Source organism: Neoarius graeffei, chromosome 1, assembly GCF_027579695.1.
Source record: "Neoarius graeffei isolate fNeoGra1 chromosome 1, fNeoGra1.pri, whole genome shotgun sequence".
In the NCBI taxonomy this organism is placed as follows: Eukaryota; Metazoa; Chordata; class Actinopteri; order Siluriformes; family Ariidae; genus Neoarius; species Neoarius graeffei.
Genome location: NC_083569.1, coordinates 10,455,494 through 10,476,056, shown reverse-complemented (window position 1 = coordinate 10,476,056; position 20,563 = coordinate 10,455,494). Strand labels below are relative to the sequence as shown.

Here is a 20,563-nt window from a genome sequence, read left to right as displayed (position 1 = left end):
AACTCCGATGAACTTATCCTATGCAACAGAGGTAATCCTAGGTCTTCCTTTCCTGGGGCGGTCCTGATGAGAGCCAGTTTCATCATAACGTTTGATGGTCTTTGTGACCGCACCTGGGGATACTTTCAAAGTTCTTGAAATTTTTCAGACTGACTGACCTCCATTTCGGGCGGCACGGTGGTGTAGTGGTTAGCACTGTTGCCTCTAATTCCATATATATTTCTTCATAATGTCAATGACTTTAGTATTAATCTACAATTCAGAAAATTTTAAAATAATGAAAAACCACTGAGGGTGGCACAGTGGTAGTGGTTAGCGCTGTCACCTCACAGCAAGAAGGTCCGGGTTCGAGCCCCGTGGCCGGTGAGGGTCTTTCTGTGCGGAGTTTGCATGTTCTCCCCGTGTCTGCGTGGGTTTCCTCTGGGTGTTCCGGTTTCCCCCACAGTCCAAAGACATGCAGGTTAGGTTAACTGGTGACTCTAAATTGACCGTAGGTGTGAATGTGAATGGTTGTCTGTGTCTATGTGTCAGCCCTGTGATGACCTGGCGACTTGTCCAGGGTGTACCCCGCCTTTCGCCCGTAGTCAGCTGGGATAGGCTCCAGCTTGCCTGCGACCCTGTAGAAGGATAAAGCGGCTAGAGATAATGAGATGAGAAAAACCACTGAATTAGAGGGCGTTTCCAAACTTTTGACTGGTACTATATATACCCCATTTCCCTTCAAAACTAAGCATTTAAAATACACAAATATTCATCAAAAGGAATGAAATTCCTAAATGCTTCCTAATACCTGAAAAAGTTCATCATACAGGTTGAAGTTGAAATGTGCTACATGACAGGGATTACCAAAAAAAAAAAAAACCCAATATCGAATTCATAATACAGTATTTAGATTTTTATCCAAGTATTACTAATATGAATGATTAGTATTCACTGTTTCCAGCGTCCCAAAAAGCTCTGAATGTGCACTACAAATCCCTCAAACATGATCATCTAGTTTTAACTCTTTCAGACTTAAAGCTAGACGGCCTTTCTATTTCATAAAATCGGTGAAATTTAGTTCCCTCTGAAATGTGGTCATTGTGATAAATGTTTATTTCTGTAATATCTCACAAAATATCAGGTCATTCTGTGGCTGGGAAGTTATTTAATTTGAGGGGATTAAAACAAATAATGTGCATAAAATCGCTCGCTTTGTGCAGTCAAGCAGACAGAGGAAGTGTGTGTGTGTGTATATATATATATATATATATATATATATATATACACAGTATATATATTACACACAGTGTATATATATATATATATATATATATATATATATATATATATATATACACACACATACATACACACACACACAGTGTATATATATATATATATATATATATATATATATATATATATATATATATATACACACACACAGGTTTACCTTTGACCGTGCATTGACAGTTCCATCATTCTGTCGCTAAATGAACAGCTGATCACACCGAGGTGCTCACTGAGCGCCGATATTTATTAGTTTGGTCCTGCGTTTCCTTTCCTTCGTATATAACAATGTCTTTTCTTCTCGCTTTCCGTTACTGTAGTCGGTTTTTCACGTTTCATTCGCACACTGACGTCCTCCATTTTTTTCTCCTGTTTCAAATTTGTATCCCACAATGCCTTGCGTGAACAGGGAAAGCCTACTACATGATGCATGACATAGTATCTTGAATTGGGTCATGGTGAAGCAGGAAAAAATAACTGAGAATTTAGGGCCATGTGGGTCCGTGTACTTTTTCGTTCATTCATTATTCTATTTTGGAATGAAAGATGAAATTTAAAAAAGGGTGCAGCTTGGTGTTTTATTTGAAACAATGCAAGCAGAAATGGCTCTATTTTGTTTTCGAAATGTATTGCCATCATCAAATAGTAGTATTAGAAAAGTGGACAACATTTCTGATCGTTTTCTTATTTTGTAATATTCATTTATTGAATTTCATATGCCTCCATATGCGGCTAGCCCCGCGCCTCGGGACGAAGAACCACGGTGCTCGGCTTCAGTTTCGTTTTTCCATCGGCAGCTCCAGCCCGACTTTGGACGCTCGTCACTCGGGCAGGGGAGGTCCCAGCCTCCCCAAACTTGCCAGCCAGTGTCCTCTGCCCTCTCCCCAATGAGCCAGCGCTGCCAGGGCGCGCTAGCCCCGTGCCTCGGGACGTAATTCACCCCGAGGCGAAACCTAAGCAGAGCGCAGCAGCTCGTTTCTATCGGAGGCTCCAGCCCGACTGTGGACGCTCGTAGCTCGGGCAGGGGAGGTCCCAGCCTCCCCAAACTTGCCAGCCAGAGACCTCTGCCCTCTCCCCCAATGAACCAGCGCTGCCAGGGCCGGCTAGCCCCGTGCCTCGGGCTGTAATTCGCCCCGAGGCGAGCCGTGGCGCTCCGCTTAGGTTTCGGTTCTTTCAGTGGCTCCAGCCCGACTTTGGACGCTCGTAGCTCAGGCAGGGGAGATCCCAGCCTCCCCAAACATGCCAGCCAGAGACCACCGCCCTCTACCCCAACGAAGCTGCGCTGCCAGGGCCCGTCAGCTCCCAGCCAGGGGACGTTATTTCCCCCCGAGGTGAACTCCGCTCCGTGCCTTAACAAGAGCCACTGATGCAGGGAGTATTCAATTAAATAAATAAATGACTCACTCCCACCCACGGCACGCTCTCCCTTGACCCCGCAGCGACTTCCGCTCCACCCCGCTTGGGACCCTAACCTGGCGCACCAGTAGGGCATGGGCACCCACACTTAAGGCCACCCCAACCCAGGGGCGGATTAAAAACCTTCTGCCTCGCGGGCCTCCGAGTCGCGCTGGCCCCTGGTAAAACTGAAAGTTGGGACTTTGCCGTTTTAACGCCTGATGGCCATGGTAACACTAGGCAGTGGGACTTTGCCATTTTTCCGCCCTGACGCCCATGGTAAAACTGAGCAGTGGGACTTTGCCATTTTTTTCTGAACCATGGGAATATGCCTCCAAAGGCACCACGTCATCCGGATGAGAATAAACAAACCATAACGCTCCCAACCCGCCCACAAGCTTAGGCTTCCAGGTCACCCAAAACCTAAGTTCTAAATAAACTAAAACGCAATTCAGAACGGCATTTTTCAAAATTGCTTTTTCCCTTTTTCTGCTGTTCAATGACTCATTTTCAATAACTAAAAATACATCAAAACATGGCTCTGGATTCCATTTCACAAGTCATACACAAGTGTAAAAATTCATAAACGAGTCCTTTTTCATTTCTCATGTGACTTCCAAAATAGAATAATGAATGAACGAAAAAGTACACGGACCCATGTGGCCCTAAATTTTTAATTGTTCGATTTAAAAAATAAAAATAAAAAATAAAATTGGAAGTCTGTGATTCGAATTCAGTAGCTTTCAGTCCACTAAACAAAAATAATTTGGTGTCAGGGAAAATTCTTTTTATGACCTACACTTGAAACATCTGAAAGGCAGTCTAACTTCAAGTTTAAAATACACCATTGAGACCGGGCTGTACCCAAAAAAAAAAAATTAAGAAAGAAGCTGAATTAAATGTATGTATTTTCAGAGGTGGACAAAGTACCCAACTTCATTACTTAAGTCAAAGTACAGATCCCGCTGGTTAAATGTTACTCCGATACAAGTGAAAGTTGTCCAGTCAAATTTTTACTTAAGTTAAAGTGCTTGCTTTTAAAAATACTTAAGTATTAAAAGTACATTTTCTGTCAACACATTGTCGTATTATTGTCACAACACTTACAAAACCTCGTGCCTTTGAAGCAACCTACTGGATTATTTTGTGAATTCACAAAACGAACACATGCTGTGCCATCATGGCGGTTTAACGTTAAGCTAGCTAGTCAATGACGCTCCAACTGACATGCTAGCAAACTCTTTTCAAAGTCATATTGGGTATCTAACATTACTAGAAAAGAAATATTTCTACATTGTTTATTTGGCAAGATTATGCTAAAACATTTCTGAAAGTACTTCAGATAAGTTGACGTTATTCAGGTTAGCGTAACTCCGTTTTTACATGCTAACTAACAGTGTCCAAGTTAACTAGCTATGTGTAAATGTTAGCTGGGGACAAGGCGATGGTTACTTGGCAGGCAAATCCATAGAAAGTCATTTGACTAACCAGACTGCATAGCGATTGCAATGTTATCGCTAGCTCTAAAAGCACAGACAACTTCGATGCAAGCTTTCTCTTGGAATAAAATGTTTATATACCTCAATATGCTTCCACAGGTCGGATGGTGAGATTTTGTAGGCCGTGATGTGGTTTGTTTTTGACAAACAAAGCAAACGTTTAAAATGAAACAAATCTTTAATCCTTTCAGAAAACTGAAACATGGGTTCTAGCTATAGCCATGGGTGCATTCATTCCCCAGAAGAACCGCCTCCGTCCATTCTGCCATCAACTGATCGTGTTCAAATAATGCTGCTGAGAAATCACTGAACTTGATTTTATCCAGTCTATGGATGTGACGTGACCCTAGTGATTACTGATCGGCTGTCTCAGTGTCACCTGCGAAAAAATCAATCGCATTTTAGAAAAGAAAAGGAAAAAACATCCACTTTCAAAGCCGCTTCATAGTAACGAGTAACGAGGACCCTGACAGAAATGTAGTGGAGTGAAAAGTACGATATTTGTCTTCCAAATGTAGTGAAGTTAGTCATAAGTTTAAAAAAATACTCAAGTAAAGATACTTTGGTGGATGAATCCATCAAATCCCGAAAATCCCTACTGTCTGTTAACAATATCGATATCAAAAACGTAAGGGAATTTAGGTACCTTGGTCATCTAATTACTGATACGGAGAAGTCAGCTGCTGCTCTACATTCTCAAATAGCATCTGCGTTTCAAAAATGGGACGAGCTGAAACAGTTTCTGACCGATAAAGAAATCTACATAAGTACTCGTATGAAAATTCTTCAGGCGTGTGTTAGGTCACGGCTTCTCTATGGTATCCAAACTCACGAGCTATCTTCAACTGAACTTCAAAAGATTGACACTATCTGGAATGGCTTCTTAAGGAAAATGGTCACGGGGATATTCCAGAAAAAACACACCAGCCCGTTCTAAGCGAAAAAAAGGGATAGATCCAGCAACCCAAGTCGATGGAGAACTTGACTGGTCGTTTCGAATCTCGAATGAGCAACTATGGAAAATTACCAAATCTTGCTCAATAAGGGACTTTTACCTTGCTCAATCTCTCAAATACATGGGACATGTTTGCAGGATGGAAAACAGTTCACTACAAAAACGGGTGCTGTTTGATATCAATACATCCAAGAAGACCTGGACTAATGTGGAGAAGATATTAGGCACAGATGTCTCCCAGGCACGGAGAACACTAATAAGCAAATCGGAGCTGAACCGACTCCTAAATATAAGACTCAACCTACAGTCGGTGCCCTAAGGCCAAGCTTGGCCAATAGGGAAAACGTGATGACGACTCAAGAAGTGTACTTAAGTACAGTACTCGAGTAAATGTACTTTGTTACTGTCCACCTCTGTCTATTTTTGAATTTTTTTTTATTACTGTTTTCATTTATTCTCCCCCAGGATAGGACACACCACCATTCACCTCTAAAAAGTCAATTTACCATCATCCATTTACCGGAACGTTTTTGGATGGTAGAAGGAAACTGGAAAACTCAGAGTAAGCCAAGCAAGGATACAAGTGCAACGTTTGAAGAGACTTCACACACCAAGCTGAGGATTGAACCCGGGGACCGTGGCACTGTTGCCCCTTTTCCACCAAATCAGTTCCAGGGCTGGTTCGGGGCCAGTGCTTAGTTTGGAACCGGGTTTTCTGTTTCCACTGACAAAGAACTGGCTCTGGGGCCAGAAAAACAGGTTCCAGGCTAGCACCAGCTCTTTGCTGGGCCAGAGGAAAGAACCGCTTACATCAGCGGGGGGCGGAGTTGTTAAGACCAACAACAATAGCAAGACCGCCAAAGCCAACATAACACCGGCTAACATTAGCTCATAGCAAAGGCTAACATAACCATCTCACATTCAGTGTAAGTAAGAGTCGGTAAGGTTATTACCTGTCTCCTAGAACGTAATCGCTGTCCACTCAAAACCTGTCGATCAACACAAACACATTGGATCTGCCATTTTCTGATCCCAATGAAGCACCGTAAAGCCAGAAGCAGCAGCTGTACAAACGCGAAGTCATCCATTATTGTTGTTGTTGCGTCGATGTTCAAGCCAAGGTTTATGCAAACGCAGCGACGTAACTGACATATACAGTGACGTAATGACATGGCTTCCCTTAGCACCCCGAGCTATGGAAAAGCAAACTGGTTCTCAGCTGGTTCGCAAGTTGAACGAGTTGTGAACCAGCACCAGCACTGGCCCCAAACCAGCCCTGGAACTGATTTAGTGGAAAAGTGGTATGTGAGGAAGAAACATGACCCACTTCACAGAAAATTATTTTTTTCTGATAGTTTTTACTCAAGATTTATAGAATAGCATTGCTGCTGTTTACTTAAGACTGGAAAATCTATCATGGCAGCACTTAAGGTTACATCCAGTATGTAACCACCATCGTTGATGCCTTCTGAGACTCACCTGGATGTCTGTGTGTGCATGTGCACCAATGTCGAGTCCTGTCAAGTTACAAAAAGACACACTATGGTGTTTCAAATATATAAATACACGCTAAAACACCGCCATCTTTCCCTTTCTTTTGGACCAAATGTACACCATCTCCTCTTACACAGCCATCAGTAGTTCACCAGTTCTCTCTCCAAACTTAAGTGGCTGTTGGTCAATAAATGTCATTCATCTCTCATTTCCCAAATATCTGTGCGTGTGTGTTTTGGTACAATGCCAGTTACAGTGGAATTCAGGATTCCTCAGCGTAAGGGATTTATTAACACCGTGCCACCAGATTTTAAGTGAATAAAAAATTAGATTATTTGTTGGGGTTTTTTTTTTGTTGTTGTTTACAAATTTGAACATTTCTGCTCTACTTCCGTCAAATTTATAAAATTTCATTTACAAAACTGTAGGTACTAAAAAAGACAACTGGGCTTGTTTGAAATCCTTGAAGACGTTTCACCTCTCATCCGAAAGGCTTCTTCAGTTCTGTCTGACTGGTGGGGAGGTTCCAGGTACGTACAGTATTTATCCTCTAGTGGACCAAAAGCAACCCTAAGGAGAGTCGTTGAGGTCACATGGGTCGTTGCGTGATCCTGTAGGATGTTAGGGTCACTGGAAGCCGCGTGTGAACGGTGTTAGCAGCCTAGAGGGTCGTTGGCTCTTTCTGCCATCATGCGAGTCAGTCAGTGCGTTTACATGCACATAGAGAAAATTGAATTTCTGCCGTAGCTCGACTGAAATCGAAGTTCTAAATGGCATGGAAACACCTTAGCTCGGCTGAAATCGAACCGAACTGGATTTCTCGTAATCGAGCTACGCGACCTAGATTATGCGATTGTAGCCGAGCTACTTAGTGCATGTAAACCCTATCGAGCTACGTAGTCGAGCTACTTACTTCAGCACTGCCCCTTCCAAAGTGACGAGACCACAAGCGGGAAACACAACAGCCTCGGTCGGCATGACAACAGTAGTAGTAGCGAGCAGCAGAAGAGGTCAGGAGGAACAACATCTCTCGATGTTGCTGTCCTCGTCGTCGTTCTTCTTGTGAACACGGAACTGATAACTTTGTTTATACTCTTGAATAGCTCTTCTTCATGATGACAACCGGAAGTGTACCAACACGATGGGGCGTGTAGCGCCACCTGTGGCTCGGGTGCACAATGTACCTCACACAATAGCTCGATTTCCTTGTGTGCATGTAGGATTGGATTTCTCTGGCACCCCTGCTGGGACCCTTAGCTCGATTACCGACAGTAGCTCGATTTGGATGTGCATGTAAACGCACTGATTGAAGTCAGCTGAGTTTTGGTGTGGATGTGTATTCAGTTTTCTGGGAAGTGTGCCAAGGACTGCATTGTAGGTGGCTGATAAGTGGTGTCTCAGACCACCTCCTGTGTTCAGTGATGATCGTTCCAGGTTGACGAAGATGGGTTCTTTTACTCCTCTGGCTAGAATGCGTACATTGCAGTCCTGAAACGAGTGTCCTTTGGTATTGAGATGGAGCTAGGCTGCAGAGTCCTGGCCTGAGGAACTGGCTCTCCTGTGTTGAGCCATGCGCTCGTGAAGTGGTCGTTTCATTTCCCCGATGTACAGGTCAGTGTATTGCATTGAATTGCGTACACTACCTTGTCCTGTTTGTGTCTGGGTATTCTGTCCTTAGGGTGGACCAATTTCTACCCCAGTGTGTTACTGGGTCTGTAATGTACAGCAGTGTACTTTTTTATTTTTAAGTACCTACAGTTTACTATGACCTGGATGATTGAGAATTTTCACAGACGCTTCATTTACAAAATGAATTTCACATTCAAAGTTTGGAGATATGACTAGCTTCAATATCAAATCAGTAAATAGTAATAATAAGTTCCTGTTTTTAACGAGCTTGACTTGTCTATTGAGCAAATATTTCTTGAACTAAAATTCAGAAGCATGAACGTGAACTTTATACAGCTGATTATCCTCGATCGAGTATTTAAAGTCAATATTTGGCTTCCAAGTCGAGCTCGGTTACTCTCCACCCGAAGTGCAGACAGTTTTTGGAACTGGATTTTGAAATCAATTGCAATATTTGGTGTGCGATTTTAATATCAAGTTAAAAACAGTTGCATTTGACTTTATTTTGCAAATCAAATCAAATCGCGGTGGCACAAGCAAGACATCCACGACTTCCTAGTGAAGGGGTGCGGAGTTAACATTGGGGTAAAGGAACCGTCACCTCTGTTGGAGTGGTTGTGAAGTTGACTTTGATGGGAAACTCAACCCCGAGTTGATCAAGAGGAATAAATCCAATTGGAGAAAAGTTCGTTTTGGAACGATCTTTAAAAGTACGTTAAGATACTAAGCAGGATTTAAACAAGACAAGGTTGATGTAAGAATGCTGAAAATACTATGTGTCACACAGTCTGTCAGTGAAGTTAAAGATTTACGTTTTATCCAAATGTTAGAATGATTTCGATGACAGATTTTTAAGACAAAGAAAAGGCAAGAATGCAACTTGTTTAATGAACAAAAAGCAGGCGAAGCAGGAGGCCTTGGTAAAAGGGATTACGTTATTTTTTTATTAGTCTTAAATTTGTATCTACAACGAAGGGACACGAGCAAAAATAAGTGACGACTCCATGGAAAAAAAAAGAAAAGAATTACATTTATTATTGATGCATTTTTTTTCCTTTTTTTTTTTAGGTAAACGACTTTTTTTTTTCCTTTTCAGTCTAAAGAAATTTTTTACAATAGAAAGAAACATTAACTACACGAGACACAGAAAAAGTCCCTAGAAGACAAGGAGCCAGTCTAGTCTAATGTGAAATCCAAAGCAAAAATCGAAGGAGGTCGCTGCTTCATACTCAATACTGCTTGTTCCGTTTCTCGGGGAAAAAAAAGAACCGAGGAACGACGAAGCTCCCTTCCGTTTCTCCTTAATGTTACATTATTATACAGCGTCACAACAGTAGTACAGAAATGGTCAATGGGACAGACTTTAGATGGCAAACAGGGCGAAGACAATGGCTGAATCCCAAACTGCTCCCTACTCCCTAGGTAAGTGCACAAACAAACAACTACATGGGGGTAAAAAAAATGTACATCACACCCCGAGTAGTGTCCACTTTGGGATCTGACCCTAGAAAATCTTTTGACACAGAAGAAATGCCTCCCCCCCCCATCACGTCTTAAATTTTTTTTTTTAATTTTTTTTTACACATTTTTTATTTTAAATAGATAAAAACCCTTCATCACAAAGTCTGCTTGTATCTCTGGTCCCTTGACATTTCTGATTTGAGCCTTGAAACGTTCTCATTTTTCTAGAAAAGGACACAAGTGGCCGCCCTGCCCGTCTCCGCCTGTCTGTCTGGGGCACGTGAAAGCCAAAAAAGGGATCCTGAGCACTCGGTCAAGTTTTAAAACAGAAGGAGTGTGTTAGGACTGCTACAGAACTGCCTCGTCATTCATTTAACCTGTGGATTAATCAATCAGTGCAATAGGACGCGTTCTTTCCTTTTCACCGATCGTCGAAAAGCTTCTTGCGGTTTTTGTTTGTCCCCCCCCTCCCTCCCTCAGCGGGAACAGAGCTTCAGCTTGAAAGGTTGTTTTCTTTACACTTCCCCCCCGTCCCCCTCCAGTGCTGTGTTCATTTGTCGGGACTGGAATATCAAAAAACATGTCAATGATATCAAAATGCATTTTACAGTATTTACAAGAAGCAAAGGATAGAGAAAGGAAGAAGAGAGTGACATCGTGTACACGGCGGTGTGGTGGGATTAGAGTGTGGGAGGCAGGTTAGCATTTGGAAACCCTTAATTAGTTCACAAATTAAATAGCAGTGGCTGATGGGGAAACATCCAGAATGGAGCCCCCCAAACAAAAAAAAAAAAAACCACAGTTCAACAAAATATATATATTTTAACCAAAAAAAAAAACCCACTGGTGAATCCTGCTCCGTAGGCTGCTATGGAAGTTAAAGATGAACCTCCGTGTTGTAGGACTCCACTGAGACACCGTCTCGGCTTTCATAATCTCATGGTGCGAAGCTCCATCGGGAACGTCTCCGTGCCGTTTCCAAAAAGCCCAACAAGCAGCGTTCGCCCAGGGTTCAAGACGAGGCTTCTTTCCGACTCGTCTTGGTGCGCGGTTACGTGGGAACAGAATTCGACGTGGTGCTTCACGTCACCCGGTGTGCTGAAGAAGAAAGGTGTTTGAGAAGCCGACGCCTTTTCCGTGGGAAACGAGAACGCACGGGAGCGTGTCTCGACGGACGGTTGTTCCCCCTCCGCCCTGTTTCAGGAACATGCAGGCGGCACAGGGCTCGATTCAGCAGGAGGTATCTTTCGACTGGCGTTATTTACATGTTTACAATGTCCTGAAGCAAGCTGCGTGTTGCAAGACATACACATGTGAAGGAGGGTGGGGAGGCAGGAAAATAAATTTATAAAAAAAAAAAAAAAAAAAAACATGAGCCAAGCTGAGAATATTTAGTACCACAATTTAAAACAGAAAAAAACAGGGTTTTTCGACTACAAGAGGAAATGATTCTTGTCCCCCCCCCCCCGTCTTCACCGACGAGTGAAATGATGACATGCGGCACAAAACGCTGTTGGCTTTCGAACTGTACTTGCTGGACAGAGAGCATAATAACACAGCAACAGCAAAGAGCTCAATCATGGAGTGAAGTTTACTAATATAAACGCTCTACGCCTGGTTGTGGAGCTTTGGGTCAAATGGCTACATTGTGTAAAGGGGAATAAAAACGTCACGCAAAAGCCATGAGGAAGAAAAAAATAATAATAATAAAATAAAATAATAATAATAATAATCCCAAGCTCAAAATTTCCCGAAAAAACATTAAAATAAAAAACAGACTAATTCACAAAATAATAATAATAATAATAATAATAATAATAATAAATCAAAGTTTCCACTGGGTATGGTGAATATGTGCTTACTCTGACGATTTGATGGTTACTGAGATACATGTGCCCTTCGGAGAAAAAAAAAAAACTCAATCAATCATTACAATATTAATACAAAAAAAAAGAACAATAATTATTAATAATACAATACATACACAGAAATAATGGGAACGTTCATAGCCCGTCACATCTTCATGAGTGTTTAAAAATGTACACGTTAAAATGGAGGGGAGGGGGGGAAAAAAAAAAAAAAAAGGGATCACGTGTCCCAGAGTGAAATCTAGCACAATAATAAGGAGTAAGGGGAAAAAAAAAAAAAAAAAACACTTAGAAGAGATGATGATGATGATGATGATGATGGAGTTAAAAAGAGCTGAGCCAAGGACGCGCGTTCCTGTACTGTCCAGTCCATCTGTGTGTCTTCTTAAAGCCCCTGCTTTCAAATGTCCTGAGCCAGAGAGGAAGGCAGAGCAAGACAGTCAGCAGGCTCTTCCTGTGGCTCGGGGGGCTGCTTCCTGTCGCCGGCGGCCATTTTGGCGCAAGTCCCGCGAGGCTGCACGGCCCGGCACGGCCCAAAGCTCCGTGAGGCATGTCTGGGGTGTGGTGTGGTGTCAAAAAGAGTGCGGGGTAAGGAAAATAAACAATAATAATAATAATTATTATTATTATTATTATTATTATAATAAAAAAAAGAGAGAGGGGAGAGGAAGAGAGAGGACGGGAGGAAAAAGAAAAATATAAAGGAAAAAATAAAATCACACGCTCATCGTCATGTTGGGTGAATACTGGAACGAGAAAAAGGGAGCAGGGGGGAAAAAAATTACGTGAGAAGACGAATAACGGTCATGGTATTATTAGTTCAGGAAAATACAGGCTCGGGTTTGCATTGAGGCAAAAACCAAACGCGTGTCAGGAAATGCTGCTCCATCACAAGGCGAGCCATTTTTAAAATCATAAGGCCAAATAAAAAAAAAAAAATAGTGTGTTTCCGGTAAACCGACCGATCGAGAATTTCCGCGTCGAAATTGCCGACCGTAAAGTTTTTATTACAAATTTCCCTCGATATTTTAGTGTAAGCGGCGTTAGTTTGTCATAATTTTTTGTTTCAACGCATTCAAGTTGTGAAAGAAACGATAAAAAGTAAAATGTTTCGCCACTTCTATCAGCCCTCCTGCATAAACATGGAAGCGCACTTGTATACTGAAGGAGGAAGGAAAACTGAGCCGAGCCGCCATTTTGAATCCTCGTTCACAGCTGTAATGCAAATTGCTTCCTTTTCAGTATACAAGTGCACTTCCATGGCAGGGAAAAACACTACGTTTTGCCGCCTATGTAGTCCCCTATTTATACAAATAGGAGTCATTCAGGATTCAGCCATGTTTTTGCTCGGTGTTTTTGCTCGACCCAAGTTCTACAGTAGGCTAGGCTAGGCCGTCTGCTTTTAATGGAAGTAGCCTAGCCTAGGACGTTATTTTCACGTTATTTCTTGATGAGGTGTTTTCACGTTATTACATGAAAATATCATGAAATATCGCTTCCGTAGATCATAACTCGAACTCTCGCGATATTTTTTTTTATTCGTTTAAAGATTTAAAACACTTATTTTATTATGATGTGTGGTATAAAGGATTCTGTGCCAAAATACTATTTTGTAAGATGTTTACCTGTGTTAATTTTTTCGAACAAAATAAAAAAAAATTAAGAAAAAAAAAAAAATTTCCTACCTACCGACCTTATTTTAGTATTTCATGTTACCGGAAACACACTATTTTTTTCTTTTTTGGCCTAACGCTGACAAAAGTCACTGATCTGGTTTTATCCTTTGTCCCCCCCCCCCCACCAGCTACTCACACTTTCGCTTTGGAACGGGTTTAGGAAGTTGCCGCCCATCTCGCCATCGTCTCGCGGTGTGCCCGGCGGGTTATTCATGCCTGCCATGTTGCTGGGTGAGTTCTGTGGGAGGGAAGGACTTATAGATAAATAAACAAATAAATGCAGCATGTTACCATTGTGTTAACAAGCGTGTCGGGGTCACGGTGCATCACTCGCTCCTTTACACCTGGGGCAATTTAAACGGGAGCGCCAATCTACTCCATTTCATAACATCAATAACGATTCTTCTTTCCTTGTGCCAATTTAGAGTCGTGAGCGTATCTGGTCTTTCTTTTCCCTCCTTTCTTCCTTCTAACAATCGCCAATATATTCAATCATCTTTATTAAAAAAAAAAAAAAAAAACTTCTTTAGACTATACAGGCACACAAGTATACTTTCTTTTTCCTTTCAGTTTAATGAATTATTTTGTAGATTTTTTTTCTTTCATTCCCCCCCCATTCTCTTTCTTCTTTCCTCCCAGCACCTGGTTACGAATACAGTCGTATTTAACAATATTTTTAAAAAGAGAAACTCGGTTCCTTTCATCCTAATTCCTCCTTTCTTCCTCTGTCGCTCCCAGCAATCGAGTTGCCTAGACACTCATGGATAATATATAACCTATAAAACAAAACGTTCTTTCTTTCCTTCTTTTTCTTGCGATTGACGTGCACCATTTAATAAAATAAATAAATAAATAAATAAATATTATTTTTCCCTTTGCTTACTTTTCCTTTCTTTGTGTCCTTCCTTCCTTTACTGGTAATCGTTGTTTATATACAGTGGTGCTTGAAAGTTTGTGAACCCTTTAGAATTTTCTATATTTCTGCATAAATATGACCTAAAACATCGTCAGATTTTCACACAAGTCCTACAAATAGATAAAGAGAACCCAGTTAAACAAATGAGACAAAAATATTATACTTGGCCATTTATTTATTGAGGAAAATGATCCAATATTACATAACTGTGAGTGGCAAAAGTATGTGAACCTTTGCTTTCAGTATCTGGTGTGACCCCCTTGTGCAGCAATAACTGCAACTAAACGTTTGCGGTAACTGTTGATCAGTCCTGCACACCGGCTTGAAGGAACTTTAGCCCATTCCTCCATACACAACAGCTTCAACTCTGGGATGATGGTGGGTTTCCTCACATGAACTGCTCACTTCAGGTCTTTCCACAACATTTTGTTTGGATTAAGGTCAGGACTTTGACTTGGCTATTCCAAAAACATTAACTTTATTATTCTTCAACCATTCTTTGGTAGAACAACTTGTGTGCTTAGGGTCGTTGTCTTGCTGCATGACCCACCTTCTCTTGAGATTCAGTTCATGGACAGATGTTCTGACATTTTCCTTTAGAATTCACTGGTATAATTCAGAATTCATTGTTCCATCAATGATGGCAAGCTGTCCTGGCCCAGATGCAGCAAAACAGGCCCAGACCATGATACTACCACCACCATGTTTCACAGATGGGATAAGGTTCTTATGCTGGAATGCAGTGTTTTCCTTTCTCCAAACGTAACGCTTCTCATTTAAACCAAAAAGTTCTATTTTGGTCTCATCCATCCACGAAACATTTTTCCAATAGCCTTCTGGCTTGTCCACATGATCTTTAGCAAACTGCAGACAAACAGCAAATGTTCTTTTTGGAGAGCAGTGGCTTTCTCCTTGCAACCCTGCCATGCACACCATTGTTCAGTGTTCTCCTGATGGTGGACTCATGAACATTAACATTAGCCAATGTGAGAGAGGCCTTCAGTTGCTTAGAAGTTATCCTGGGGTCCTTTGTGACCTTGCTGACTATTACATGCCTTGCTCTTGGAGTGATCTTTGTTGGTTGACCACTCCTGGGGAGGGTAACAATGGTCTTGAATTTCCTCCATTTGTACACAATCTGTCTGACTGTGGATTGGTGGAGTCCAAACTCTTTTGAGATGGTTTTGTAACCTTTTCCAGTCTGATGAGCATCAACAACGCTTTTTCTGAGGTCCTCAGAAATCTCCTTTGTTCATGCCACGATACACTTCCACAAACATGTGTTGTGAAGATCAGACTTTGATAGATCCCTGTTCTTTAAATAAAACAGGGTGCCCACTCACACCTGATTGTCATCCCATTGATTGAAAACACCTGACTCTAATTTCACCTTCAAATTAACTGCTAATCCTAGAGGTTCACATACTTTTGCCACTCACAGATATGTAATATTGGATCATTTTCCTCAATAAATAAATGACCAAGTATAATATTTTTGTCTCATTTGTTTAACTGGGTTCTCTTTATCTACTTTTAGGACTTGTGTGAAAATCTGATGATGTTTTATGTCACATTTATGCAGAAATATAGAAAATTCGAAAGGGTTCACAAACAAAAATTTAATTTCTTTCTTCCTTCCTTCCTTCCGACTCTCAGCAATTTGAGTTGCCAATATCATTTCAGAACATTTAATTACACCCCCCCCCCCCCCCCCAAAAAAAAAAACAACCTCATGCTTCCATCGTGTGAGCTGCTCGATACAAGATAACGAGCGGGACTCGAACCGTCCTCCCTGCTGATGGTTTGTCTCGGCTGATCAGTGTGTATGAAAAATAATTTACACTACCGCATGACGGATTGTAGGCAAGTGATAGACATGTTAACGAAAGCTTGAAGTTATTCACCTTTGGCAACCCATCCATGTCACCGGACCCTACAAATCACAAAAAAAAAAAGAAGTTGAGAGAGAGAGAGAGAGAGACATGACACAACCAACAGGGGGCGCTTTAATACAGCGAATGAATGTTTGACGTGCTGGATGATGCCATGGTCGCGTGCTCACCTAATGATCCGTTCATATGATGAGGCTCCATGGAGCCCATTCCTCCCATCGGACCGTCAGGGCCCGGGCCCATCGGGAACTGCGAACACACAAACGTACGTTTAAGCAGCGGCCACCTGCTACAGCTGGAACATTTTAAAACGTGACAGGAGGAGAAGTAGTAGACGGCTTCATTAGCGCGTGAGGGGAAATTAAATTCAAATCAAGCTCAGCTGATCAAACGCTTCAAGCTAAAAGCGTGGAAATTAATCCAAAGTATCCTTCCATCGTTATAAGGACCACTGAGTGCCTGTTGGGCCGTGAGGTCTTTCCTGCTGCTCCAGCTTACTTTCATGGTCAGATTGCGAACATCATAATCGATGAATATCAACCATTTTTGAACCTTTAGTATTCACGCAACACCGTAACAGCAAAAGTGCTCATGAAGGTGAGTTTATACCAGAACTGGGTCGAGATCGATGCCAGTCCTCTATTCGGAAATGTCCTGGAGCGTTCTAGTGCTCATTAACTCGTTAAGAAAAGTTTTTTTTTTTTTTTAAATCCAGTCCACAGTTTTAGCGAGAGCACTCACGTTGGGTCTGTTGCCTCCAGGGCCGATGGGGTTCATCATTGTGTAAATGTTTTCGCTCGAGTTCGTTGAATCTGCAGAAGACAGACAAGACAAAGCTCAGTTGGGTTTTTTTTTGGAGGGGAAAAGAAAAAAAAAAAAAGATACAAACAAATGAAACTGCAAATGCATCTACGAACTCATCCCACAGGTCAATTCCACCTAATATAGTCTCGCTTATATAATAACTGATCGATATGAAGCTCAGCCAAAGCTTAGCTTGATGCCCGCGCTGTGCTTCTTTAAACATTCACAAGCCGGTGAAGATGGCCATAATGTCCGATCCCAGGAAGCAGGTTAGGATTACATCATTCTGAATGGGGGATGGGAGGAAATGTAGTGTGTGTGCGTGCGCGTGTGTTTTTCCGCTCTCTGTGCTGAACCACAAAGGCAGTGCAGCAACCTTGCCGTGACATTGGCTGCCGAGACCGAGGGCGAGTGGGAAGCGCTGAGCATCATTCAGTGCGACTGGGAGATTATCAGGTTCGGCTGATCGCAGGAGCAGGTCAATGTGTGTGTGTGTGTGTGTGTGTGTGTGTGTGTTGATTTTACACACCTCCTGGACTTGGCATGATGGGAGTTCCTGGAGGACCGCCTCCCCCTGGAGGACCCTGAGAAAGACAAGCGCACACACACGGCGTTCATTTTTAGGAATGCTCTATAACGCTATTCTCAGCTCCAGAAAGGCCGGAGGAGAATTTTTTTTTTTTTAAACAAAGTTGCAGTAGACACAGGGGAGATATTATGGCAGTATGATTAATGCCCACATATTCTGCTTGTCCTAATACAACGCCTGGAGCAAAACAGAAGAATATTGTAATTGCTCAAGAAAAATCAATATGTTTAGAGAGTTAAATATGTGCTTAGGCAGACTTTTTGTTTCCGGAGGAAAGCATTAACTTGCGTTCGTACTATAGGCCCACAAAGTGGTGTGACTGTTGCTTACCACATAGTTGCCCGGAGATGAAGAGGAGTACGCTATCTGTGAGTAGAGAGAAGAAGGAAAAGCAAAGATTAGCTCAAGTTTTAATGTCAAAAGAAAAATAGAAACCCGGATGTCGGCCATGTTGGTGGATATACAAATGCGGGGTCAAGCGACATTCCATGTGTGCACGACTCTCTTTTGCCGCTTTTCCACTACCAACGCGGCTGAGTTGGGCTGAGCCGTGCCGTGCTGAGTTGGGCTGAGTGGGGCTGTTGGAGTTGCATTTCGACTACAACCGCGCTGAACCGTGCTGGCTGGAAGTGGGTGGACACATTGGGTGGAGTTAGCGAAAGTGGGTGACCGTCACGTGATGTCGTTAGGCGGCGCAAACAGTGACATCAGTGACCTTTTAAGCGGTAGTCTCACGACCCGGATAGTAAACAATAAACATGGAGGACATGGAGTCGTTAGTGCTGCTGGTCTTGGTGCTGTGGCTTGTTGTCACCGACAACGCCAACAGATACTGGCAAGAGCGTATAGATGAGGGGAGGCGCATAAGGCTTCAGAAATTCTCGCAATTCTTCTTCTTCTGGGTTTACGGTATTTACAGATCCCAGCGTGCTCGCGGGGCGTGTGTGGGCATGTGAGGACACTCCTCCTCACCAATCAGTGCACAGGGGAGTGTCTCCTCACGCCCCTAGCCCCACTCGGCTCGGTTTGGCTCGCTTCAGCCCTACTCCAAAACCGTGCGAGTTTTGGGTGCTGAGTAGGGCTGAAGCAAGCTGAGTCGTGCTGCTCTGAGGTAGTCGAAACGCGAGCCGTGTCGGGCTGAAGTGAGCTGAAAAAGGGTAGTGGAAAAGGGCCATTTGTTTTCCCACTGCTTTAAGCATTCTTTTCAGTTGTGGTCAAAAGTTTACGTACAGTGACATGAATGTCATGGCTTTTTTGGGCTTTCAATGGTTTCTCTGAACTGTTCAGAACGCCACGGGGGGGGCACACCTAGAATCTGGTGCACAATTTTCTGCAACAGAGTGGAAAAATTTACATACACTCACTTAGATTATTTATTCAGAGGTGCTGAAACTTCCAAAACGTCTCTTATCTTGCCAAGGCCGAGGTCTCGTAACTTCTTGTTAGTGACCATGATTGACTACAGCTGGTAGCTTCTCTGTGCCTTCATAAAAAGGGTTTGTTTGCAGCGCTCATTGGATTGACCAACACACAGTAAAATGGGAAAGTCCAAGGAGCTCGGTGCAGATCTGAGAAAGAGGATCGCAGATGTGCACAACTCCGGAATGTCTCTTGGAGCCATTTCTAAACAACTGCAGATCCCAAGATCAGTTCAAACAAAATGCATGCAAGTTATTGTGAGGTGTAGTCACTTTGCCAAGCCACTTTGCTTCAAGAAAACCCAAACTGTCACCCTCAGCTGAAAGGAACTTTGTTCGGATGCTCAGGAACAACCTGGGAACCACCATGGCACAGCCCTGGAAGCTGATGGATCACTGTCTACAGGTCAGTGAGTTTTAGATCACCATGGACTAAGAGGTTGCTATCCAAGAAATAACCCCCCGCTCTAAAATTGGCACCTTCAAGCTTAACTAAAGTTTGAAGCTGAACACACAGAAAGAGGAAAAAAAAGCCTTCTGGAGGATAGCTGTATGGTCAGATGAAACAGATATTGAGTTGTTTGGCCACAATGACCACCATGTACAGAGAGACACTGTACCAGGTAGTGGTGGTGGTAGGATCATCATGCTCTGGGGCTGTTTTACTGCCAGTGGAACTGGTTCATTGTACAAAGTGGATGGAATAATACCTCAGAATTCTTCAACCTAACCTCAAACTACTGAAAACTTGAACATGACTGGGGGTTACAACAGGACAATGAACCCAAACACGCATCAGAGCTGGTTGTGGAGGATAAAGCAGGCTAACATTAAGCTTAAAACAAGTCCTGACTTCAACCCTATTGAAAATATATAGACCATGCTTATAAGTCGAGTCCATGGCAAGAAGAAAAAGAAAGAAAGAAAAAAAATGAATACATTACTTGAACTCTACCAGTTCTACCATGAAAAGTCTTGAAATATCCAACCAGAATTCTACCAGAAGCTTGTTCATGGTAAACAAAAAATGTTTGGTCAAGGTGACTCTTACGAAGAGACATTTTACGCAAATATTAGGTGTGCTGTATGTAAATTTTTGACCATGTATGTATACTGATTTCAGAAAACCCAAAGAAACTTGTGCAAATATTGCCATGACATTCATGTCACTTTTTTAGAATTCCGTCCGTGATTCGGAAAGAGGGCGAGGAAACTCTGAGGCTTAGTACGGACAGGAGACGAGCGCGGCTGAACAGCATCGGCAGGGCTGATCTAACAGAGGCTAAAACCAAAACAGCTCGTGTTTGCAGTAATCATTTTATCTCAGGCGAGATTCAAAAGCTTTCTCGATAATATCATGGAAGAATCTTATTTCGTGTTGCTAGAATTTTGCTATAAAATGAGCGCTCTCTCTTGTCGTGGTTCACTCGGTCGTTGTTATAATTTTAACGCGTTACCATTTCGCTTCTAGGAGCGCCAACAAAATTATACGATAGAAACAATCCAGACTGGGCGCCCACTCAGAACATGGGCTATGCTTCATCCAAGGTCAGGCTTGATTCTTCAGCAGCCGAACCAGATAGGAGCGTCTCGTCTTCATTCACCCGTTCAAACCGTGGCAATACTGAGAAAATTCAGCATTGTTTAGACGCGTTTCCTGGTTGCTTTGTATATCTACCATCATGGCGGACGCTC

The 20,563-nt window shown here is 42.5% G+C and overlaps 1 protein-coding gene across 2 annotated transcripts in view; it reads right to left on the bottom strand.

Moving 5' to 3' along the window:
- Positions 1-11,082: 11,082 nt before the first annotated feature.
- Positions 11,083-20,563, bottom strand: part of zgc:110158 (uncharacterized protein LOC553590 homolog) — an 83,251-nt gene continuing 73,770 nt past the window's right edge. For both annotated transcript variants that reach the window (XM_060929494.1, XM_060929485.1), the window contains 7 exons: positions 17,781-17,816; positions 17,391-17,445; positions 16,799-16,869; positions 16,228-16,306; positions 16,070-16,098; positions 13,386-13,487; positions 11,083-12,319 (listed from right to left, as the gene is read on the bottom strand). In XM_060929494.1, coding sequence (XP_060785477.1) covers positions 12,290-12,319; positions 13,386-13,487; positions 16,070-16,098; positions 16,228-16,306; positions 16,799-16,869; positions 17,391-17,445; positions 17,781-17,816 — 402 coding nt within the window. In that variant the 3' untranslated portion in view covers positions 11,083-12,289. The remainder of the gene's footprint in view (positions 12,320-13,385; positions 13,488-16,069; positions 16,099-16,227; positions 16,307-16,798; positions 16,870-17,390; positions 17,446-17,780; positions 17,817-20,563) is intronic.